The sequence below is a fragment of the Leptosomus discolor genome, chromosome 3 (genome assembly GCF_034619465.1).
Source record: "Leptosomus discolor isolate bLepDis1 chromosome 3, bLepDis1.hap2, whole genome shotgun sequence".
Taxonomy (NCBI): Eukaryota; Metazoa; Chordata; class Aves; order Leptosomiformes; family Leptosomidae; genus Leptosomus; species Leptosomus discolor.
The window spans coordinates 27,938,497-27,965,173 of record NC_141393.1 but is presented as its reverse complement, the minus strand read 5'-3'; the positions used below and the strand labels follow the sequence as shown (position 1 = coordinate 27,965,173).

The 26,677-nt window shown below is 38.5% G+C and overlaps 1 protein-coding gene across 1 annotated transcript in view; it reads left to right on the top strand.

The window, feature by feature from the left end:
- The window catches only part of MIPOL1 (mirror-image polydactyly 1), a 152,740-nt gene extending 126,457 nt beyond the window's left edge, over window positions 1–26,283 (top strand). Inside the window, exons 10-11 of the mRNA XM_009959026.2 lie at window positions 6,613–6,843; window positions 26,217–26,283. Of these exons, the coding sequence (XP_009957328.2) occupies window positions 6,613–6,843; window positions 26,217–26,283 (298 nt within the window). The remainder of the gene's footprint in view (window positions 1–6,612; window positions 6,844–26,216) is intronic.
- Window positions 26,284–26,677: the final 394 nt, after the last annotated feature.

The window sequence follows — 26,677 nt, the reverse complement described above, 5'->3', positions numbered from 1 at the left end:
GAATGTGTGCATTCTTTGTCATTGGGAAAGATTTCCATGTTGGCATTTTGGAGAGTAAAGGTTTAAGCCAGCAATTTACTGTGTCCTATCAAGTCCTTGGGAGCTGAAGGTTGAAGTCTGGACCAGGTTGGTAGTTAGGTCTGTGGAGCTGTAGGAGCTGATCCTGAAATGCCTGCTCAGAAGGCCTGATGTTCATTTATGCCATAATACCCTGGCTTCCATGTAAGAGATGGTGTTCAGAATGAAGCTTTTGGCAAGGATCATCAAAAAAAAAGGAAAAAAGTAGTGTGTGCTGCGTCTGTTTCCCACCTGGTTCAGTTGGTATACTAGTGGCTCTGTTATTTTGGTGCACAACCACAGTTACTGCTTTCTTAATTAAGTTTACCTTTGAGGAAAAAAGTGCACTGTTTTTAAGATGTTGTCAAGAACATAGTAAAAGTATGAAAAATAAACCGCTATGACCTTTAGGACGAGATCCTCAATCTCTTTTCCACCGAGTTTGTGTTTCTGCAAATCCCTGACAGGCGATTTCCCTGCTGGCCCGAAGCCAGAGTCACTGCCTCTACACCACCCACGGACACACCCCTTCAGTGATCCATGTCAACCAAGTGGCCTCCAGCAGCCTGCAGAGAGGTGCAGGGGCTGCCAGTTCAACCCAGGGACTGGGAAGGTGGAAATACCTCTTGTCTTTGAGCCAGCTGTGCCCCTCCTCCCTGCCTGCCACCCGCAGCCGAGCCAGGATCTGCTCTGCCCCTGCTATGGTGCTCATACTTCCCAGGGAAAGTGGACAGGGTTTTGTGATGCACAGTAGAATGTGGAGTTGCTGGCACCATCTTAAACATCCCTTATATTCAAATACTGAGGTCACTCTCGATGACTTGATACCAGTTCTGTCTTTGATTAATAGATAAGGTTCTCTCTGTGTTTGCAGTGTTACCTAAACAATATATTACTGTAGGGAGTAACGACAGTATTACAAATACTAAGTTAAAGTTATTTTGTTAACTAAAGCCAGTGGCAAATATTTAAGAATGGCCAAAGCATATGTATTGACAATAAAGGACAGATACAAGATAGCAAAATGCTTTTTTGTAACTTCTAGTATAAGAAAGTAAACACTATACAAAATAAAATTATTTTTTTAAATTCCAGATTAATTTTGCCTAGTTAGGTGCAAGCCTTCAGTGCTGAATAGTTGCACTCTGTGAATGCTTAGGCTAGAGTGTGATAATACAGCCAATTCCCTGTCAAAACATAACAGGAACATTTTATGGCAAGCTTAGTTCTAGGAATAACATGTAGTCCAGTAAAACTGTGAAGAGTATCCACAATAGTTGCTGTTGTGTTGAAAACATAGTCCCCTAATTTGTGGAAGAAATTTGAGAAACTGTGAATCTGTGGCTTGCAATTAACACAGGTGCATTGTGGAACCATGAAAATATGTGATTAATGTTAACATGTATCAAGTAATATTCAGGATTAAAGCATAAAATGTACAGTGGTCTATTCTGTAAACTCAGATGCACTATATCTGAGAGTTGATGTAAGTGTGAAAAAAGCTAATGCTAAGTTATCATCTTCCAAACTCCAATTAATCAGTTATAGAGATAACAGAGACCCCAACTCTAGGTGCATATGTGCTCAGGAAGTTCAGGTGCATTTCTTAGCTGCAAGCTATTAACCGTGGGTCTGTGGATCTAGCTGAAGAGGATAGTACCACAGCTGCAAAAATCTCAAAACCACTTCCTTCTACTCATCCGTATCGTGTATGTTTTGCTCTGTTTCAACCAAACATTATTAATCCAGAAACTGCTTCTGTGGGGGTCCTGGACCATTTGATGGTATGGTGAATGTGAGGAATGACAGGTGGTGCTGGATGCCATGTACATATCGCTGTCACGTGAGGCTGTGGCATCTGAGCAATTTACCCAGTGGCTGCATGAAGTGAACTGGAGACAATTGATTACTGTGAAACTCTGTAAATGAAGGGTTTGTAATAGAGGTATGATTTCTAATTATTTCTTGTTTAGAGCATGTCTCAGCAGTCCTTCAACTTCAAGAAAGGCTCAGATGATTAAATCACATGCCCCATGTCCTTACTACCCCTCCTAAGCTAGTCACAGAAGAATGGTGTGGGTACAGCAGTGGTCCTGGAAAGTGAAAATGAGGCCCAAAAGAAAATGTTTGCTGCTTGGCATCATCAGAAGGCTGTCTGGGTTTAGTTTTGCCTTAAACTCAAACTATGCTACATCTAACTTAGCTCTTTTAATAGTGATGAGTCTCTTTTCAGTAGTGAAGCTCAGAGCATCTTGCAAAGGTATTGCTCTTTTTTAAAGATGAGGATACTGAGGCCCAAGGAGGAAAAATGTGTTTGCTAGTGGCCTTTAATTTGTATTTATTGAAAAATGGACTTTCTATGATGGATGATAGTGAGTTCAAGCTTTCACTGTAGATAATGAATCTGTGCTTGAATCATCTGGTGTCCAGACTGTTTGGACCCTTGAACAGGTTGCAGGTTTCTTTAGGTCATTTCAGGAGAGAAGGCTGAAACTCAGCCTGCTGCTCACTATGGATCCATATTAACATGTCGTTACATGTGAGTTTGGACAGTATGGACATGCATGATCAGCGCTAACCTGTCAACATGTTATCCTGTAAAATCCTGAGATTATATCACTAGCCACTACAGAGAAGAAAATCAGTGGTAGGCTCTGCTCAACAAGTATTTATCACTGGGTTTGGTGAGAGAATATGAAATAAAGAGGATGCCTGAGCTCATCCTAGACTAAGAAGGCATAGGTACACCACACACGAGAGAGCAACACTGTGATGGACGTGACAGTGCAAAGAACTTAGTCTGTGTTATGTGCCACATGCAGGACTGTTATAACGTGGTCTGTGGCATGTGCGCCACATTCTAACACAGCTGCTGCCTACAGTTAAATTAGAGAGAGATGTTTGGATGGTTGTACTGAAAAGAAAAAACAGTCCTCTTAACTAGTGTAATTGCAGATGGAGGAAGGCTAGTAAAATATTTGTCTATGGTAGGGTAATGCCATCTAGTTACATCTACCAGCTGTCAGGCTCCTGACTCACATGTAACACAAACTTGACCAATTTTATATCCCCTGCTTTACAGCAAATTTCAAAGTCCTTCTAGGCCTTCTGGGCTTTTTTTAACACAATCTTATTGCAGTGTTCCCTCAGAGCACCTTTGAGGCAATATTTTCACGTTATCAATGCGGCCTGGCCCTTGAGTGCAATCTGCTGTATGAAGGGACTCTCTTCAAAGCCATCCTGAGTGCAGGCTGAGATCTGAGAGGTCTCTAGAACTTGAGTGTCAAGAAACATTTGTGGTGAAAACCAAGGTCAGACCTACATGCCTTTGGGAACATTGGATATGTTTGTCACTGGGGTTGGGGAGAAGGGAGGGAATGGATAGGGAATGTTTGGGTTTTGCTGGGGTTTTTTTTCTTCCTTCAGGTGGAAGGTTTCTCTGTGTTGTTCAGTAATTGCTTCAGGTAGAAAATCATTTCCCACCTTGCAGCAAAAGTATGCCTGGCAAAGAGAGAAGTGTTTTAAGAGCAGCACTTCATATGGTTGATTTTCAGCCAAAGTCGAGTCCCTCTGGGAGCAGTTACGACTGGTGAAATTTTTCAGCAGGCTTGAAGCTACTCCGACTTTGGGGGCTGAGGAAACCTCTTGCTATCTGCAGGAGCTGCATAAGTGACATCATCACATGTCACTTTTTCTTCTGCCTGGACATGGTTAAGGTGGACTTTTGAAACTTTCAGACCCAAGCTGGAGTAAGAAAGGGGCCATTCTGCCATAGAAAGGCAAAAGGCTTGCTATAAAGAACATGTACATTGCTTAAATCAAGGAACAGTTTGAATGCTTCTGTGACCCATTCTTCAGGCCTAGAACTCCCATTTATTTTTGATTTATAGTATCAATATTCTTTGAAGAAATAATCTTTGAGACATTAATGTAGAAATTTCAAATTAATAAGTATTAAAAGGGACTAAATAAAAGTATTTATCAAAACACATATTGATGGAAATCTGGCAGTTGCATACTTTTGAAAAAAAAAATGTTTAAAAGATCTATCAACCACAGCAGTGCCTTCATCTGGAGGAATCACATTGGCTATAAAATATATACGTCAGAATCTATTGATACTCAGATGCAATCATTATGAATTAAAACATGTAGTAATGTGTTGCACACTGTATTGTTCATGGCCAGCCTTTAAGAAGGAGCCCAGTTGTAGCCACACAGGGACAGTGTTTTAGAATCTAAATAAATTACTGTATTTTTCACGTTCTGGAAAAAAAAGACTCTCAGTTGGTGTGAACAAGTTACAACATTTAGGCTACCTTTTTTTTTTTTTTAATCAGGGACCTATATATTCACTGAACAGTTTAGCTTCTCATCTGTCTTTTTTTTTCTTTTAATCTTGTGCCAGGTGTTTAAGAAGCGGGCAGCAGTGGTATTTCGGTAACCTGCTTTCAGCATTATTTGCATACCTTTGTATTTTTCCATGGTGATCAATGCTCAGCCAAAGTGGAACTTCAGTCAGTAAATGTTATCTGCAACTGTTGAAGTGATTTTATTTTTAATGAGTCTGTTCTAGGGTTTTTAATGTCCTTTTATAAATATTTATATTTTCACTATGTCTTCATTTAATTGAAAAGGTTCTTCACATTATTTTCAGACAACCGCAGGTAGCAGGCGTAATGATATATCAACACTCTGACCTTTTAGCTTCTGGATTTCTATTAGTTCATCCACATTTTGCTAGTGCATGTATATTATATTTTAGTTTGTATATGATTTTCCTCTACGGGCTGTTGGAATGAAGGGTGTTTTCCATACAAACGCCTTAATAAACTTGAAAGGAAGAAAATATGCTATTGCATACTAGCAGCTGTCATGCAGACTGTGTCTTGAGTGTTGTAATCAGTGTGCGCTGCTACTAGAAATCCACACTGAAATAATTTTTTATATTTGCACAGTTGTCAGTCAGAGGGATGGTCTGGAGTCATATTCATTAATACAGCAACAGCTTCTGATACTCATGAAGTTGTTCTGAAATTACTTCAATCATTTATCTAAAAACACTGCTCATTATGGTATCCCGTTATCATCACTTTTGTTGTACATGTTTTCCATTAATTTCTGCTACTACGAATGTCATTTTCCACTGGTGTAAAATTCACCAATAAATTATAGCTATGAAGAGATGGGAAGAAAATCATTGCTAATTCCACAGAGAGCTTGCTGATGCAGGCTTCTCCCCTGATAATGAGCTATTAATGTGATTTCTAGCACTGCACCTTAATAACTCAAGCTGCTGGCTACTTACTGATTCCTTGCAAAATAATTCCACAGTCAACAGGCTTCATTGAGAATGTTTTACCTGATGCATCATCTTCTTTATTCTCTTTTTTTCAATTTCTTCTCATTATTTATAGGTAACCTGTCTGTTCAACATCCTTCTTTTTGCTCATTTTCCATAACTATTGTTAGCTAATCCAGGCATATTTATTTCTTTTAGCCTCATGAATCTATTTCCTTAAGACCCTATTCAATTTCATTTTTAAGTTCTGATCTCACTTTGATTTGTCCAGAACTTTCTGGCACACAAATATAAAGCATGTAGTACTGTATTCTGGTTTGTACAATGAAAGAGTATTATTTTTGTGCTCTATGATTTGGTATCTCTATGAATATACCTTAAACTCATGTATAAAACTGAACGGGTTGAATATCCATCCATGGCACTTCAGTGTGAAATAGATGGTAAACATGTCTACTTTTTTGCCTGAATGAAGCCAAAGCAGTGGTCAGAAAGGACCTTGCAAGAAATTGTGGGGGAGGACACTATAGATATTTAAACGTCCTGTGATAAAACCCTGATGCTGGCAGGTTGCCTATCTCTGTCTACTATAGAGAGGCTGTTTAAACACAGTGTATTCTAGTACAGGTGTTATGAGCTTATTTAAACCATCATCAAGAAATATTTTAAGTTACCTCTCACAAAATTATTGACCAAAGACCTTTAGAATTGGTTAGCATATGCAAATCATTCATATTTCTGTGTAATCCAGCTGATTCAATAATTTTAATTTTTGCATTGTAGTGATTTTATTCCTTTCATTATATTGAAAAATCTCCAATTTCACAAATAACCCCCCAGTAGTGGGTGAGTCTGCTTACTAAAAGAGAGTCATGTGTAACATGATTTAATAAGACATCAGTAACTTACACTGATTAATTCAACTTCATGTGAATCACACTAACAACTTTTTCTGCAGGTCAAAGGTAATCAGGAAGATGCCACAGCTGCAAAATACTACCTTTTAAGTTTTCGTTGAATAGGTTTTTGACTTTTTAAAATTCTGATAATTGTTGCATACTTCTAGAAGAGCCTTGTGGAAACAGAATATTCTTTTTGTTCTCTGTTACTTTTGAAATAAAACTTGTTATGGTATTAGTACATGTGGATCCCAGATACGGTAATATTAAAAATATTAATTAAACTGAGTGTAGTATTCTTGCAGCTCAGCCTTAGACTGAAACTTAGTTACCTGTATGATTTTGTTTTCATAGCTTACACAAATCTTTGTCTGAAGGAATGAGTCTGAAGGACCAGCTCAACTATACTTTTGGTACTTCTGAAGGTGGACTGCAAGGCAGGGAGGATGTGGTGACCCTTACCTATCGCCAGATTGAAGATCTGGCAGCTCAGCTGCAGCAAGCTAGGTCAGAGCAAAAGGACACAGAGCTGAAGCTCCAGAAAGCCCTGGAGGCTTCACAGGAGGCCAATGAAAAAGTTCAGAAGTAAGTAATTTCTTTCAAGAAAAATAGCAGTTGAAATCCAAAGGAAAGGTTGTTTCTTCTGGTATTTTGTCTATGACTGAAAGTGTGGCTGTACTCAGAAAAGGTCCTTTAAAACAATTCCTTCTTTTGTCAGCAGTTCAGCTCGTTACCTACTCAGTGTGAAGCCGATCATTTTAACAGTTTTCTGGTATTACACAAATCAGTGTGCCTGTCATTACTGTTATGAAAACCGGTTTTTACATGTGGAAGGCACAGAGAAAGTGTTTCCATCTCCTATGAATGGTTTTCACTGTCTTTTTCCCCCATGGCAATCCTATGGCCACAGAATGTTTGCCTTTATGATTGCATTGTACAATATTAAGGTTCTCGGTTTTGGTCTGTTATGCATCTGGCAGGTTTCATGCCATGATAAATGCTGATGTGGTTGTTTAGGGCTGGCTTCAAAATCTCACTGAAACCAACAGGAAGTCTCTGAGTCAGTGAACCGGGATCATATTATCTTTCCCATCATAAGATTCCCTGTTAAAAAGTTACTGAACTCCAAAACCTGAAAAGTCTGATTGCTGGGACATAGGCAAATGTGTAGGCAGAGCCTTTTCACAGTCTGGCACTTCTCATTGCTACATTACATTCACCAGCTGCAGAATACCCCTCTGTCGCCCTTCCAAGGTGGTCGATGCTGAACTGATGCAAATCTTCTCATCTGTCTATATTTGACTTTAATGTCTGGAGCATATTTCCAGAGTAGCCAGAAATTGGCTTGTAATATATTGCAAGGACCTAAAAAGAGTTCTTCCTGTTTGAAAAAAAATCATGCTGAGTTGTCCTATTAAAAAAAACCCCTTATATTTTAATATTTTTAATTGCTTTGTAGCTACATAATATATATTTTCAGTCACCTCTTGAAAACCTCCAGTGGTTGATTCAGAATCATTCAATCTTTATTTTGAACACTTAGATATATTTAAAACTTCAGCAGGTGCATGCTTGATAAAAATAAGCCTATGAAAAATAATTTCGGCGTGTTAAAGAGAGTATTTGTTAAACCTTTCTGTACATTTTTTGAAGCTGTTATTTCATTTCACTTTATTTATAAACATTTACTAACCATAGATATTTAAGTGAAGGGGTTTTTTTGGTGTTTTGTTTTTTGTTGGGTTTTTTTTCAGTGAAACAATCTTGTTTAATCGCATATAATGAGGGTGGCTAGGGTAGAAGTGCAGCCACAGCCTGAATTAAAGTGGTGGTGATGCACTACAATAGTGAAAAAAATTTGTGCAATTTAACATGCTCAACTACTTGGGAAAATTTTGGTCAGGTTAGTTTTCATTATTGTTAAGATCAGACCACTGAGCCTATAGCAAAATTAAACAATTGGGTGAAGTCTTTTGATGACAATAGCATGCCTTTTTTACCAAGAAACTGTGGAAATGCTCTGTGCGTCTTCCCAGCACCCGGAGTCATCCACCCCCATCTTATAATTCAACCTGCAAACAGATTAAGCAGCTGAGTTTGTGGAAAGTGTGTTTACTTTGAGCTAAGAACCCTTGTGTGACACTATAGAGATTCCTCTGACACCTCTGGGAGAGCTACACAGACAGTTCGTACTCATCAGCAGGGAAACCGGGCTGAGAATTCCCAATTTCTTTGTAACCTCAACCGCTTCATACAAATCAGTGTTTGGCAATTAGGCAGGAACTCATTTCTTAGCTTAGCTTTTTATTTTGAAGATGTAGGATGTTATACATTTCAAAAAGGAACTGACAACTTATAAACCTGTAAATGGAAAGGTTTCTTGGTATTAATTACAGTACTATTAATTATTAGCACAGTCCTAAGAGGATGCTTATTGTAATTAAAATGTGACAGTACAATTCATAGCCTAAACAGTGTTCTAAAACATGTTTTCTTCACTTCTTTTAAATGCTCAAGTACAATTGAATTCTGACATATGAGGGAAGTAATTTTAGCAGCTATATAAAGTAGTTTCTCAGTATTATTTGGCAAAATATCTGAATAATGTAGCAACAGTTAAAAATTAGAAGAGGAAAATAATTATGAACTCCACTGAGAAAGAACATAATTAGAATAAAATTATGTTGAGAAAGGATGTTCTTTGTATCTACATACCACGTAATTTACTAGTGTTCGCTATGCCTTTGCTAATCTGTTCTCTGGCAACACTCAAGAATTTTTTTGTATTCCTAAACACTTCAGTGTTTGTATTCAGCATCATATGCAGAGCTTGAAATAGAGGTGTAATTTCTCCATGGCATTGCTGTCATGTCAGCCAGTTGTGTACCCACTTGCAGTTGTTTCTTTCTACACGTGAGATCAAAGTCAGAATAGTGGTCCTGTGTTTTCTGTCAGGACACAAAGCATCCAAAAAATTTCTGGATCCTATCCCACATGAAACAGCAGCTGTGAACCAGAAGGGGTATATATTGGAATCTGCTTATAGTGAACTTGGATATAGTAAAATTCTGCCTATACTGAAGTAGGGTGAACATCTCACAGCAGCTCACTGCAGTGTGAGATATAAATTGTGACTGTGTGCTCTTGCCTGTGAAGATGACTCGCCATCCTAGCAGGGCTGGTGGTCTGCAACAGAAAATGATGATGCTCAGAGAGTGGCCACACAGATTTAGCAGTGTTTGTTTGGATCTATTTAAATTTTGAAACATTAACAAGATGCACGTTAGACTTTTAAAAGAGCACTGTTCTAGTTTACAAAGCAAATACACATTTTAACTGTGTGGTGGTTTTCGCATAACAGTACAGATTTATTCAACAGGAAATTATGATGATCTGCACGATACTTAATATTTTTAACCTATACTCTGTAGAACGGCTATGACTATAATTTTCTGTATTTAATTAATGTTTCTAATTCACGGTTACAAACAAAGAATTGGGACAGCGGTGCAGAATTCACCAGGAGTGTTGTCACAGCACCACGGGCCCCCTGCAAGTTTGTCCTGCTGGACAAGCCAGGAGCCAGCTGGTGCAGCCCCAGCAGGGAAATGGGACTGACCTGGAGAAGGTGGCTGGAAAAGCCTGTGAATTAATTAATGCCTCTACCAGCAGAGGAAGCAAGACATTTTAAAACTGTCCTTCCTGCTGGAACCTCTGGGATTGAGGAGTGGCTGCTGATGTCAGTGAGATCAGAGGAGGTTATAATGTAATACCAAATCAATATTAGCCAATTATCAGTAAGGTTGAGGCCGCTTTTGGTGTGTTTTTTTTTCCAGGAAATGTTCTATTTTTCTGCAACAGTTTTGCAGCTGGAGTGAATTGTAATGCAATTTATCTGTTCAGGGCTTCTATTTTTTCTCACAATTTAATCATTCTATCTCAGTAAAGTGTAGCTCTGCGTGTGAGCAGAGTCACACTTGCACAATCACATAGCTGCGTAAGGTGGCAGCGGAGGGTGTGCGTGTAGAATTTTTATGTAATCCCCTCTAAAGTAAACACAAATCCACAAAGTAATGGTGCAGCACTAAAATATGTGGGTATGAAAATAAGTATAAATGGAGAGAAACGTGCTGCTTGTGCACTTTGCTGAGGCAGTTCTGACTATGAACAAACCAAATATAAAAGTTTGTCCTTAACTGTTTATTGAAGAGACCTTTTTTTTATTATTTTGGGTTTTTTTTCTTTTAAGGGGGAAGTCGTGAGTGTTAAAGATTAGGATAAAATATTTCAGTGTATTGAATACATAAGAAAACTAAGTGATCTTCTCAATAAGTGGATAGTTTTATCAAAGGAAATCACTATCTCTCATAAAAGAAATACTACCCTTAATAACATTTGCTTTACCTCTTAAGGTGTGATTTTTTTGGCCACCTGACTTTCATTGTTACTGGAACACAGCCTTTTTTTGAGTAGTCCTGGATTTCCCTCCAGCATTTCTGAACATGCTTTCGTAGTTGTTCACTTAGTTTCTTAGCTGATGCTGATAAATAAGTCGATCAACAACACAACAAAAACCAAACAGTTCTTACCAGTATTCAACACAGTTGAAAAGAATACCAAAAAATGGAAAGAAATAAGAAGCAAGCATTTATATTAAGCAGTTAGAGTCCCCCTCTTCTGCAAGTAAAACTAATCTGCCTTCTAAGTACGAGAGCTGTGTGTATTTCACATCAATGTCCAAGACGTTCTCCAGTGCTGGCTGTAGGGTCTAATCTTTCCCAGAATGATCTGAGCAGTGCAGTTCAAGAACAAGAATGAATATTTGAATAATCACACCACAATGTGAGGTGACCCTCCGACAGGGTACTGACCAGATACACATATGGATTTTGGGAGGACTCTCTGATGCTCTTTTTTAACACAGCTGTGAGAAGAATGTGGCTAAGACCTAGTAGTCTTTCTGGAGTATAGCTGGCAAAGGAAACCATGAGGAGAAGAGAATTTAACACATGGGTGTAAGAGAATCCGCTTCATTGATGCGATCTGAGGGGAATGTCTAATGACTGGAAGAATCAAACTTGGCAATGAAAACACAAAGCTCTTTTCATCAATTCAAACGCAGACTCTAAAGCTGCAGATGGTTACCTCCAGCCTTGCCTATTCAGCGCAGGGTTGTATAAAATGGCACTTTGGTGAATACTAATAGATCAAAACAAAGATTTAATAACATAAAGATGTGGTGTTCATTTTTAAATGAGGATACAGGTCAGTGTCTCAGAAAAGAGTGAAATAAGTATCTTTATGTATGGGTCTAAAGTCTCTGGAGATTTTTAACTGCAAACATGGTATCTTTAGTGTGCAGATTGTATTCAGTAAAGCACGGCTATGCAGGGAGCAGGCTAAAAGCAAGATTTCGGAATTATTAAACTAATTGAACCTCTTTGCGACATGCAAATGTTGTTAACTAGTTATCTCCCTTTTAAAATCATACCTACATATATTTAGTTGAAGTATACATTGTAATGCGTTCAGTCACTCCTTGTAGATAAGAATGGAGCTAGTTAATTAGAAATCGCAGGCAGAAGCACTGCACAAAAGAAACAAGTTGTACATTCACTGGGACTTAAAGCTATTTGTTTTGGAGGAACCACCAGATGTTAGAGAACTCGGTTGGCTTTATTTTAAATTTTAGAGATACATTTCTTTAATTTTAGTCTTTTGAAACAATAAGTAACATTTGATTTCTTACCTTACTTACATTTAGATGTTTAGACTTCCGTATTAAAACTAGACTGCTGGGATTTTTTTCTTACAAAACTGTATTCTTGTGAATGTCAGATCAACACATTAACTACTGGAGGCTAGGAGTACAGCTTCATAGATATTAATAGTTTCACTGATTTGTGTCAGTAAATAATTTAGAAGATGTTAAAAGTGATTTTGCTTTCAATGAAAGCCACTGTGCTGCCTGCTGCTTTGAAGTTCTGCTGGGATTGAATAGTGGGTAATATTTTACTATCATATAGGGAATAATTTAATTGGTACTGGCATTTTGAAATGTAAAGTTCTGGTGACTTGTTGAAGAACGTAGATGTAGAGCTAGTTTCTTAGATACAGTAAATTGCCTTCCCTCTGTCACACTGAGTTGCACTCCTTTGTCCCAGTTAAGGATATGACCTGTAGTTTACTGAGAAGCAGGTGGTGGTGGGTACATGCAAAAGACAAGCGAGTGAGGGCAAAGTGCTAAGAATCTTTTGCTTGCTATAGCAAGCCACAGAAGTCAGTGATTATGAGAGTTTGTATGGAAGGAAATGAGAAGCTAGGGAAGATGACTCTTGTAGCAGTCTAAGATACCAATGAAAATTAGCAATAGTTCTGGACTCTCAGAACTGGATGCAAAGTTATTAAAGGAGATTCAACATGGAAAAAACTGCTTGATGAGGACTGATGTGTTGGCTGCCTCATACAATGATTAAAAACAGATTATAAGCTCCATGGGTCCTATAAGAGATATACAGTCTCCACAGGCGGGAGTTTATGGTGTTTAGGAAACCCACACTAGCCAGATGGAAGATTCCCAGGCACGCAAAACTACCACATAGCCCAAAAAATTCTGCAGAGTGCAGCAGAGCTGATGCAAAATTTCTTTGGCATGCAAAGCATGAATAGGAACATGAGAAAGTCTGAAACACTAGATTTAGTAACAATCACATCATATCATATACGAAAATACTACCATTTAACTAGAGTAGTGATAACAGGCAGCATGAATTTATGTGATTTAGGGGCAATAGGCTTGGAAGTAGTCTGCTTTAGGAATTCAGTGTGGAATTAAGACTAATTGAAATGTGTGAAGAAAGTCATGTGTGATCTAGCTGAAAGCAGTACATAGTAGGGTCAGAATTTATTTAAATACTTGGAATTGTGCACTAACACTAGTGACTCCTCTTGGAAAAAATCCACTCAGACTGCACTAATATGCATGGTGAAATGATGAATTAAAAAGTCTTGTAGAGACACCTGTTTGTTGTAATAAAAGAATTGAGTAAGCCAGTGAGGTTATGTGCAGCCTCAGAGAAATTCAACATGTAGAGTGAAATCAATTTTCTGGGTCTGGAGGAAATAAATATTGGACTAGTATTCAAACCTAAGGTGAGCTGAACAATTTCAGTCACTGGTGGCATATTCTCTGGACTGTTGTAGGTATACCGTGTTTCTGCATCTCTAGCCAGGTCTTGTTTCCCTTGGTAAGGCTAACATATTATTCTTGCTTTGCAAAAGGAAATATATCACTTTTGCAAAGCTATAATGAACTGTGTTTTCCACATTGGATTATATTATCTTTATTGGACGACACTTGACTTACCAATTTTTGAATTGCATACTCCATGTTACAGTCCAGGTAAAATTTGCAGGCTGTGATGGAGGGAGTGGCTGATAACTTAGTACCACTTATACTGGTAACTTCCCAGCCCAAACAGAGGACTTGGGTTAGCATAAGCGGAAAACTTCTGACTGAAAAAAAATTCAAAACAATCAACTTTTTTCTTTTCTGCCTGGATTCCTTGGAGAGTCAAATGGAGAAGCACATGCTGAACCAGAGTCATGCACCAAGATCTGCACAGAGCAGCGTGTCCTCAGATGTTTCCTTTCGAAAGCTTCCTTGGCATCTGTGCCCCCCTGCTCCAGTTTTCTAAGTGATTGTTTGGGAGCAGGGGTACTCCTCTGAGGTGTGACAGAATGGAGCTGAGTTTCCTCCTCAGTCTGAGGAGATCCTGGTTCAGGTCTCCTGCATCTCAGAGGGTTGTTTTAGCCATGCAGGTTTGGTATGGATGCTCTATATTCTTTGCCTTGAAGTAGTACCACACAGCAGAAAATAATGCAGGCTTCTCGGATCAGAGAGCAGTGAGTAGGCTACTCACCTCTGCGAAGCAAGACCTTGTTCTAACACTTTCATTTAGGGATTTTTCTCAGTTTTATCCAATGCCTGTTGAACATAAATACAGAGCCAGTATCAGAACACCCATCTCCCATTTTCCAAGTGAATGCCCTACATCACCACCCACAGGATCACACCTTCCATTCTAATAATATTTCAGATGTTTCTTCTGCGGAAATTCATAGCTTCAGAAAGAGTACTAGAGAGACTCTTCAGCCCTGGAGTGTACTGCTCTCCTGAGAAGTGGCAGATGTGGGTTAAAACCAAGCTTTCTTTAGCTTGGCTGAATGCTCTAGCTGATAGTCAATATAAGTTTTTATACGTGTTTTAAAAAGGAGTAGTGGTAGTACTGCTGTTGTCTTTGTCACCTTAAAAGAAACAAGTGGCCTCAGGTTAGTTTTAGAGAAGGGCAGCTTGAGGACCTCTGGACAGCTTGGAGCAAGACCTTAAAGCAAGGGGCTGAGATTTAAAAAAAACCCAAACAAACAAAAAAAAAACAAAAAACAGAACAAAAACCCCCTCTTTGGCTAGTTTAGGAGCACTCTTCTTGTTAAACTAGTTGCAAATCCCACCCCAAGGTGCTGCCGTGCTCTATGTGCAGTCTGGAGGAGGAATGTGTCAGTTCAGAGCACGTGTGGAGCTGCAGAACCCGTTCTCAATACCACAGTTCTGCAAGACAGATTTGGTGATGTTCAGAACTGCTGCAGCTGAGACCCTTTGTAGTACTAATGATTCATAATATATTTTGATGTCTCCTTTTCATTTGAAGATTGCTCTTAATAGAGCCTTTTGTGGTATCAGTACCAAAAGTCTCATACAGTTATAATGTGTGATATTGCCAGAGCAGATAATGGGATATTCTTCCCATAGATATTTTGGTTGTCATAAATTATAGTGAGGTCTTTAGCATCTGATGGTTTATGATCAATGCCAGGATAATGTTCAGTGCTGTACTTAACAGAATGAAGACAAAAAATCCCAGCCAAAGGGAATGACAGATAAGCCTTTCCTGCATTCCTTGCACACCCAAGACATCCATTGACTGCAGGGAGTTTCACACGGATGAAGAATGCAAAACTGAGCGTACAGTCTAAGTCAAGAATTTATTTTCTTTGTGTAGCTGTGGTTTACATTTACTTAACCTCTGTAAATTGTGGATTGCAGTGCAGATATTGTTTTTTTAAAGTATGGGTAGTTACAGTATAAACACAAATATTTATCATCATTTGAATATTTATCATCTCAGTCTTTTACGAAAATATAAGCAGTGCTGAAACTTTGTTCACTCAAACACTAAAACATATCCTATGAAAGTCAAATGTTTTCAGAGTCAACATAATCACGGCATCCCAGTTTTTGACCTGTGTGTTCATTTACAGTTTGCTTATAGCTGCTTCACAGAGATGGAAGTTTGTAGATTACAACATGGTTTTATTGATTTATCAGTAGCAAAATACACTAAGTATACTTAGTAAACTGGATTGGCTAGCTCTTGGGCTTGTATTGTATAATATCAGCTTGTTGTGGAATACTTCAGAACAAAATCAAAATGTTGGCATAGTTAACATCAATGGTGTAAACCAGACTTGCAAAGACTAATATTTAGTAAGACCAATAACACAAACAAATTAGATTTTGAAGTTGTTTGCCCAATAGGAAGAAGCATGCTGACACAGTATTTGTAAGCTTATAGTTAACCATTCTATGACAAATTATTAAATAGCATTGAACAGCAGATTGAGTGCTCCTTGAAGAACAGCAAGAAAACTTTTTCTCAGACTTGCTTTTTTTTCCAAGATGATAAAATGAGTGTCACAGCAAATAATCATTTACTTTAATATTTTATATCCAAATAAAATAAGTCCATGGCATTTACATTGCCGTTACTAAATAGTATTTGGTTTGTTTGCAAGAGTCATTTATTTGTGGCTTGGCTGAAGGAATAAAAATAAATTTGCGGTTCTTCCTGTTAATACTCATACTGTTCCTTAACATATGCATAAGATTGAATACTGTAAATGTACGTGCAGAAGCTCAAAAAGAAAGCGCAGACTTTCTGAAGCTTTTGAATTACGTATAATCTTTTAGAGAATTGCTGGAACAATCCTTTACAGCAACAAATAGAAATAACTGACTAGGCCAGCAAAGTATTTAATTTTAAGCAAACTCAAAATCATTTAAATTTTTCCACTGCTTAAAATTAAGTGTACCTTTACTGAAGCAGGGGCTAGTTCTCCAAGGAAAAAAATGACAGTTCATGTTTCTAATCTAATACTGAGTCATTAATTAATAGCCAGATTTTTCCATAAGGCTTTTTATTTTTTTAACAGGATCTTGTAGAAAGGTAGCATCAATTGTATTTGTAAGTATGAGAGCTAACAACAGCTTTAACACCATCATTGCCACTGCCATTTTATTGTCAAGTTGTTCGGCTTTCCTGTTTTGCATTTTTGCTGTATGTGATGTGGGTATAAGGATATAGATCTAAACACTGAGCTGTTGGAAGATGTAAATCTTTAGGATGAAATTTTATCATTTCAGCTTCAGATTATGGAATTTTTGCCCATAGAAAGTATCAGAATTAGGCCTTTGAATGGAAGACACCACAGGTATTGGAGATGTGTATAATAAAATTACTGTATTTAGCACTTTATTCTGTGCCTCATAATATAGCCATTTCTATCACCTCAATCTTTGATAAGTGTAAATTATTTAAAGGATGTAACAGAGGCACATCTACATCTAATAAAAGGGATATCTAAGTGGTGAACTCAACACAAAAGACATTTCAGAGATCTCCAATTTTAAACACTGAGAAAATATTTTACTGTATGCTTTTGAAGAATTTTGTGACTCTTGATGTAAAGTCAATATTTTATGCTTTCATCAGCAAAAAATAAAAAGTTTTTCTCCTACAATCAGTCCCATTCATGTCACCACCAGGTAGAATTGCCACCAAGGCCTGAGTCTGCAAGCTCACCAGTTCAGAAGAATTAAAGCTGTCCTCAAAATGAGCTGAAGGTCCACTACTTCTCTGCTGAGTTAGTCTTGCTCAGGAATTAGCTCACCTCCCAGGAGCAGGTGAAGAAGCTCATTCCCAGCCGCACGGCAGGAACATGGAGCAAAATAGGCCCAGGAGGCCAGTGAAAAAAAAATCTCATGTGAATTGTCTTGCTAGAATGTTGAAGACGACAGTTGGAGACTGTCTGCCGGCTACTGGAGAGAGGTTACTGATGCTTAGAAGTGGGAAGGTTTGTTTTTACCTTAATGGATTTAAATGGCCAATAACTTAGTAAAAAACCCATAAAATATTTTAAGAAGTGCTGCGCATGTGTAGAAGACGCTTTGGTTTGCGATGCTAAGTCTCAACTGATATTTTAAAAAAAACCATTTTTATGTGTGAATGAGCAGTTAGGCATCTTTTCTGGTTTTATCCCTGTATAGGGGACCCTGTTGCAACGTCAACATTATAGACAAGCTTCATGTTGATAACATCTATCTATAATATATTGCAAACATTAAGAGAAGGAGAAGACATTTCATCCATTGATTTTTAGTTAGTCCACTACTGAGGGAAGACTGCTTTTACATTTTCTAGAAATATGTTCCAAAAGTATGACTAAGGGCAAGCTGCCCTGAAACCAGAAGTCTGTGGGCACCACTGGGTTACACCAGAAAGGTGGGAAGTTACCTACCAGTCTGAGCCCGTTACAAAGGACTTGTTACAAGTGGGAGCTTAATTAAATGCCTTCCTCTTACATCCAGACCCCTTTCCATTGCTCTCAGTGGTGTGGAAGTCATTCCAGCTTGGGCAATATCACATCAGTTATGCTAGGAAAGCAAATGTATTGAAATACATCAAACCTATGTAAAAATGATTATTTTTAATGTAAAGTGGAGGGATTTGATGATGGTTTATAGGAAGGAATTTTCTCTCCGCAACCTCCAGATTACTTTTGGTCATGAGGGTGGAACCACCTCAGGGAGGTGGAACATAACTGAGAGCTGCGTAGAGCCAGTAAGTCTGCATCAGGTTTTGTAAAACATTTGTGGCATCAAGAAAAGAGGTCATGTTGTCTTCATTGTTTTATGATATCAAGAGGAGTCTGCCAATGTTGCGCTTTCGTGGGATGTACTTGGGAAACAGCCCAAGTAGGACGTCAGTATTTGCAATTTTACAAACTCATTGTAAACAGGACTTGTCCAGAACATGCCCAAAAGAGGTGAGACTGGCTTGGAATAGGCAGCTGAGAGGTGCAGATGTTGCCTTATATGGAAGGCTTGTTTGAAACATGCAGAAAGGTGTAATATGGTGGTTTCAGACTGATACTTCTGAATTTAGAAGTAGTAGTAATCCCATTCTCTACCAGTCTGTAATCATCTATCAGTCTGCTGGTCCTGTATCCTGAATATTTTTCTGATGAGAATTCCTGTCTAACTTTGTTTTGAGCAGGTTGGAAATACTGTTTGGTTTAGATAATTGATTTTTGACATTGCTTTTAAATATTTCTGAAAAGGGATTTAGAACCCAAAATGCTCTGAAATAGTAGGTCCTTCTTCCATCTCCTGAAATACATCTGAGCTGGATATACAATAAGAAAGCGGGTTAGTTTTTACCAGTTGACATGGTTCAGAGTACAAACTGAGAAACTGAGAGAGAAGGTCTCTGTATCCAGCAATTTTAGGCTCTAATTTTGCAGGACACTTTTTTTCTTTTTTTGTGCACATGAGGAACCCAGTACAGCTCAAGACTGCTTATACCTAAAATTAAACATGTGGGGCTTTTCAGTCTTCTTTGTCAGTTGAGCTTTAGCAAGTTGTTTCACTTCTCTGTATGCCGTTTTGCCACATAATACACGTAATGCAAAATAGACCTGATGTCTCTCTTTTAAACACTGTACTTAAAAGTTCTGACTATCACCCCATGTTGTGAGCAGTCAAAGCAATGAGTATTTGCTTTTCTGAGATTGTATTGCTCTCGAGAAGAAGGTGGGAAACAGTTTAGAGACAGAATACACTTGCTTGTGGTTCGTGGCACTTTAATAATACCAAACATCGTTACCAAAGGGCAGGACAAGTGTTCATCGGGAGTTGATAGGAAGTAACATTTTTCCCTCTTCAGAGGAATAAAGGAAGAATACTTTCTATGGAGAAGATATATTAGTGTAAGGTAAAACTGCTAGCTTTTCCTAAGCGATGACAGAGACTTCCAGGAAGCATTTGGCAAGAAAATCCCGGAGACCCTTACTTTTTCACATCAGCACAAACTTTGTGGAAATGCTGTCACTGTAAGGAGTAAGCTTTGATATCAAAAAAGAGACCAGCTGTGACCCCAAATGCACAGAAACAGTAACATAGAAGGAGATATAGAAAAGGTTTTTCTTGCACAAACAGAAGTAGTAAAATTTGCATAAAATTGGCATATAAACTGTTGGGCTCAAGCCAGAGTAATTAGGTGAAATTCTGTGATGTAATTAAGTAATCTGATGAGTATCATTTGGCCATACATATGTTAATTTTTTAACTCTTTAATATCAGCCAGATGCTCAGATGTGAATGGTCCATCCAATAGTAAGAGCCTGGTCTATATGATAAGCAAGTTGTAGATTTCAGTGTACTGAAATACAGATGAGGTTACAGCATAGTTGTTTCGGGATTTATTTTTCTTTCTCATAAACTCATTTATTTTAGGCAATCAGTGTATGCTATCCTGAGAAAGCATTTGAAAGCAAAGGAGCAATACCTTTCACAAGGTGGCATTAAATCCAGCATAGATGCAAAGTCCTGATTTTGTATTATCCTGTACTGTGTAGCAATCTACATCAATGCAAAGTAGGGTGAAATGCTGTCAAAATAGACCAACTGTGTTTACCACTCACTTTTCCTGCTGCTACTGATGGCACAAGGTGAATAGTAATGGTGAGCTAGCTCATAATCTTCCAAACAGAAGGTAGAGAGCAAACAATTCGACAAGATTAGTTATTGTGGACCGCAGATAAAGGCTTAATATTTTAGCCAAGGCCTGTGTAAGCCAGGTTTATTTTGAAATATGTCTGCTGTCAGGAGCCCAACTGGCTGTATTTACTTCTAAGTTTAATCGTATACAGAATTACTTTTTTGGGTTAAGACGCTGAAAGGGATTTAATAGGAATGCTTGTTTTGTGACAGTGCTTTTCAGAGGCAGAATGATTTGCCCTGCCAAATTTAAGGTCTGTAAGTTTAATGGAACATACTTTTTGGAGTGACATTACAAACAGCGTTGGGCAGGCAGGAATTGGCGGTGGTGCCTGGAGTGATTAGATTCAACACTGTGGTCTACCACAGTTTAGAGCTCGCTGATGCTGCTAAATCAGTCTCTAAGACTTGTGTTTTAAGACCAGAAAGGACCATTAATACCAGTCAGTCCAGCCACCTGTATAACACAGGGCACTGAATTTTACTCAGCAATTCCTGCATCAGGTTTAAGACCACTGCTGAACTCCAGCATGTCGTTTAGAAAGATGCCCAGTCTCCGATCCAAAAGTTGCAGGGGGAACTTTGTTAAGCAGAGAGAGGCAGCCTAGTGTATTTCAACCACATGTCGTCTTTACCACTAAGATGATTTATGAAGGAATTGTTACAGACTGATGTATGACCATTAAATTCAACTAGCAGTGGTTTTTAGTGAGTCAGACAAAGATTATTACTGTTCAAAAGACAGGCTTTTTAGGTGGCAAGAATAATACCTGAATTGCAGAATAAACATAATTAAAGATTTGCTGAGCCACCCAGAGGTAAGAGAGCAATGCCTCTGTAGCGTGGTAGATAGGCCACTCAGTGCAAGGTCATACCCTTACATTCCAGGTTTCGATCCAGTGAATATTTAAGCATTTTATTCAATCAGAGCAGCCTCAGCATTTGAAGCTGAGAACAAGCCACCCCAGCGCCCGGTGTTAGCCCAGTACTACCCCCTTGAGAGGGAAGCAGCTGGGGTCCAGTTGCCTCGTACAGATAATAGAGCTGAACCGGTCTCCTCCAGCCTCTTGAGTAAATGATCCTATCCAATTGACTGGTTTCTGGGCGAGACTAGTATCACAGCAGCCTCTCTTCTCTGTGTTATTTGTTTCCTTGACTTTTACAGAAAACACATGATAAAATATGTACTCCATTTAGGATTTGATGAAATATATCCAAGAGGAAGATTGAAGGAAAGGAGAGGGAAAGGAAAGGTGTTTTTTTATTCTGAGATTAGGTGAATTTGTTTGTATGACCACTCACCAAACAGTCATTCACTGAGTTCTACGGCTAAACTGCTTGTAATGCTTTTGTCCAATGCATTTTATTTACCTAATGTATTTTCAAATGCTTGGTTTCTAAAGGGAATTAGTGTTAGCAAAACACATTCCACGAGAAGCCAGAAATCACGCAAGTAAGGCCATCTTCATAGCCTGAGCCTAATCTTATCTACTGGAAAGATAACCGAGGGTTATAGTTTAGGTTTATAAGCCTTTATATAGCATTTCAAAATCCAGGAGGGTTTTGTTTTTATCACTTAACTCCTCCATCTGCAGGTAGAAGCTATTGTTTTCAACTAGTCTATATATTGCTTTGCAGATTAGGACATAGGCTACTTGAAGGATGCCCTTTTCTTTCAGTTGGGTATCCATTTTGACTATTTCTGGGGCATGATGCACTGAAAGATCACTCTGTGATTGTATAACTCTGTCATATTCAGAACTTCCACATGAAGGCCCCTGCTCTCTTTTGGGGTGTGTTCCTTTGGCCAGAGATGGGAGCAGTGTGGGAGGATGTACTGATCTATGTGGATTCACTCAGTTGCGGAGATTTTACTGATCTCAAGGTACAGTTTAGAGCTAGACTTCTTCAGCAGAATGCATGAAGAAACATAGTCTTCATACAAGCATTTTGGCAGATGTATGCATAGGTGATAAGAGAACACGATTTGAAATAAATGGAAGAGAAGTTGAGAATGGTTGAGAATTTGTCTTGGGGAAGACACACCTAGCAACGTTCTGGTTTAAGTAGCCTTCCTCTGAAGATGAGGACCTCCTTAAAGCTTAGCAACACTTTTAAAAGTACATATTTGAACTGGTAATATCATAGCAGCAAGGCCCTCAAGGAAATCCTTTTATTTTCATGTTAACATACGAATTCACCTGCTTAATTGCAAATTCGTATTGAGGAAGCGTTAAGCCACTGCAATTAAAGGGTCTTCACAGTGATGCACCTTCTGCTGACTTAAAAATAATAATGGACCAGATATCTCTTTCCTAATTTGTGGAGTTTTTTTGGTTTTGCATTTCACGGAAGCACTGAGATGAGCATTACAGAAGTAGGTAATGTAGCTAAACAATATTTCCAGCTCTTATCTTTGTGCTTTTCATGGACCAGATGGTCTCCAGAGGTCCCTTCCAACTCCTACAGTTCTGTGATTCTATAAGAAACATAGGACTTTTTAACTTTGGATATGTGCAAGTTAGTATAAATAAAACCAAAGTTGTGCCTATCCATCTGAATACATAGTTTGTTCCTGTATTTTATGTCATTTTGTGCTCATTTTGCAAGCACACATACAGTAGTTGTGTAGAGAATGCTGAAGTGGCATTTGCTAAGAGAGTTTATTTGTTAAGGGACAGATTTTCTAGAATTATTTAAGTACCAAGAAACAGGGAAGGTCACCTACTGGGATTTTCCAAAATCTCTAAGTAAGAAGTTGAAATCTGCGAAAATGAGTGAGACCTTAAGAGGCTTTGTTGAACATTCCTAAAAGTGTCTGTCTGTCCTTGCACATTTGGACCTTCAGCACTGCAGCAGAGTTGCCCGCCTTATCATTCCTCTGTCTGACCTAATATACAAACCCAAATACTTGCTTCTTGAATGACTTGTTTGGTTGCTTCATGAAATGCGAATTCAGTGAGTGTCCTTGCTTACAGCTCAGAAAATAGCGTCATGTTGTGCATTTAATTTATACTATGAGGACTGTTTCCTTCACAAGCAAAAAGACAAATGTCATTTGTTAAATCTGTGTCTTAGGATACAGTCAAACACAGTCAGTATTGCTTTCAGTTAAGCAAAATATGGTGAGATTGTACTGGCAGATATATCATGATTGCACAAAGTAATAAAAGTTGCTTTCTTCAGGTCAGCGTCTTCCACATTTTGAATAAAACTCTGCAAACACTGTGACTTTTAGGGTAGGTCACAGCACCTCCCATTCGTCTGTTTAGTTATTTAACTTAACTTTGATCTTGGGGTATAAGGCTATTCCTTCACTTTACTGGAGATTAAAATGCTCAGCCTCCAAAAGGAGCTGCCTGCAGCATCCCACCGGGCTGGGTACAGAGCCTTATTGGCAAGGGGTGATTCTGCCACCCTCATGCCTTGCAGGTAGTACCTCATTGACACAAACGGCCTTGTTAGCTGCCTTTTATTACTCACAAGAAAAATGTTGCTTAGTGTGAGTCAGGATGGCAGAGTTGGGCCCTTGGTGAACAAAGAGTCCAGGATTATCGTTCCAAAAAGCCCCCTGAGGCCTGTATGAAGAGTTATTAACCACTGATTCAGCCCATAGCATTATTTTGTAGGCTTAAGTGGGATTTCAGTGGTATATTTGGTCTTGTGTCTGTGTAGGGGTGAATTTTGCCCTCTGTTATTTTATCTTATAAATAGCTGTTACAGTTTTTCTTTTACATTATTGTTTAAATCTCTTTCAAAGGTATGGTTTCTTAATCCCCTGCTGCTTTTTTTTTTTTCTTCCTTCTAATAAAGAATAAATAAATTTGCAAATCCACACATGACTGAAACAAAAGGCAAATAAGCCCTGCACAGTTTGTATTTGGTGCGGGATACCTCATTTTGATGATTTCAGTCATCATTCATTTGAAAAGCAGAAGCTATGATTGTTAAGCCTCATTATTTTCAATGAAGCCTGACAGTTTCAAGGTTAAACAGAAGACAGCTACTTTCATCCCAGTGGTATTTCTCTTCAAACATGGGCAGCCCTTCGCTAACTTGTTCTGCTCTGGTGTGCAGTGTCATTGCTTGGTCACAGAGTGGTGCACGTCTAAGCCCAATTGCAGGGCAGTGTGTAAGCAGTGACCTCCAACCTATGTCTCCCCAAAAGAAACCTCAACTATTGAGGTCATTTTTCCCCTCACTTGTATAAATCACATGGTATTTCTTTTTAGCTGAACAGTGATTTAAATAAATCATGATCTCAGATTTTAGTATTTTTCTGCTGTCTCCCAGAAAACAGTTTGCAGCCCAAACCTTCTGTTTGTCTAGACAGTTTGAAATGTTTCTCCTGTGCTTTATGTCTCTGAAGCACGTTAAAGAGGGTGCTAGCGTGAGACAGAAAGAGACCTCCAGTGATAGTTAAAGTGGCTGAGAAAACTGCAATGCTTCTGAATATACATACTGTTAAAAGTGAGGACTGATCTGCCATTGCTTTCTGAAGGTGCACATGGACTAACAACTGATTTAACAGGGAAACTTCTCAGTAAGAGCCTGAGGAAAATATGTAACTGAATTAAAACACTCAGAACCCAGAAAACATTGATTTATCCACTGTGAGAAAACTTTCAGGAGCAAATAACTTGTGAAAGCCCCAACTTCATACTTGCATGGACCGACTGCACTGAATTATGACTGTCTGGGTGCTGCCTCTATAAAGATGAAGTACAGTAGATATATATTACAAAACCAGGAAAAACGCACTAGTTGGTTAAAGGAAAAGCAGTACTTAGAAAACTGAAGGGAGAGGAGTAGCTAAGCAGCAGATTTTCACCTGTGCTTTCACTCCTTTAGTCCCTGTGGAACAGCTAGAACCAGCTAAACTTTCCACATACGTTTCCTGGTGTCTGACAATTACATTAGGGTGGTGAATTCTTAATCTCATTTCAGGAATTAAGTCACCTGGTGAATACAATGAAAGGTGTAGCTTCATGGTGCTTGGTGGTTCCTGGAAAACAAGAGTGTTTCAATATGTACCGTGTACGTTAGTCATGACTTGTGGCAATAAATCCAAGACATGTTAACTAGTTTTTCTGCACTGAAGTAATTAATGCATCCATGAGATAAAATGAATTTTGCAGTTTTGACAAAGCTGTGTTATTTTTATTTCCTATCTGCATTCCTCATGTTGTATAATATATTAAAAAAAACAAAAAAAAACAACAACAAAAAAAAACTGTATTTTCAGGAGGAAAAAATAGTCAACTTTGCAGCAGTGAATACAGCTATTTGAACCTGCAACTCTTTTTATCCATTATGGAAGTTCTGTGTATAATATACTGGACATGGCTCTAAAAGTGTTCTGCGACACACAGTGTCTGCTTTTATATGGTTAATTTATAGCCTGTGCCTTAAAACAGAGGATTAGGCAGCTCTCTGTCCTACTCACTTAGACTGTTATTCTTTCTGTAGTTGTGCCGACATAATGATCATATCACCTTCAAAATATCATTGTCCACACCCTCAGAAACTTGGCTTGTTGAGTATTTTGAAAAAGTTTTTGACATAAGACACGTGGAGTTTTAGGCATAAATTATAAACGGGACAATAAAAGTGTCTGTTGGATAACAGGCAGGGTATTTTTTAAGGGCAAACAATAGCTAAGGGTTGCATTTAACAAGAGCTATGGACCACTCATATTTTTAAAAGTGCAATAATTGAATGTCCTGGTTACACTGAAGTGTATATGTGCCACAGGATTGCTGCACATGGTTTTGTGTTAATGCCTTATGGGGACCTCAGATACTACATATACTACAAAAGAAAAGTGAGTCGATTTATATCACTGACTGCAAATAGGTTGGGTTGTAGGTTAAAAAGTTTTCCATAAGTTGTCTGCATTTTCCCTTAATGTCTGTCTTTTACAGTGGTGCTTTGTTTCTGAGCGTGACCACCACCAGGACAGCTTGGTTCAGTGCAAACACTGCCTCTTTCAGCCAGAACATTCCTAACGTTAGCTTCCTTTTTTTTTTTTTCTCTCTTCTCCCTCTCCCCTGCCCCCTCTCAGGTTGGAAAGGCTGGTGGACGTCCTGAGGAAGAAGGTTGGAGCAGGGACCATTAGGACCGTGATCTGATTGAAAGCTCTAGTCTAAGGAAGCATTCACATCTGGTGACCAGGCTGCTTCATTCAGCACTGTGTAAACACTAAAGCCTTAACTTAGCAAACAGTTGTTAGAAGTGGGACACTCCAGCGACATTCCAAGCTGAGATAAAATCAAATCATAAATGTTTAACTACTTTGCTGCTGAGTTCTGTGATTTGTTGAAATGTTTCACTGCAAACATATATTTGTTTTTAAGCAGATGCATTGTGGCACTGTGTGCTGTGAAAAATGATGTAGATGCTTATTTTAACAGTCTGTCCTCTCGGTGTTTGTAGTCCGCTGCAAGGCACAGTTTGATTGTGTTTTCAAATACTGCAGGCTTCAGGTACAAAATCCTGCAAAGCAGTTTCAAAATTTAAATCCCT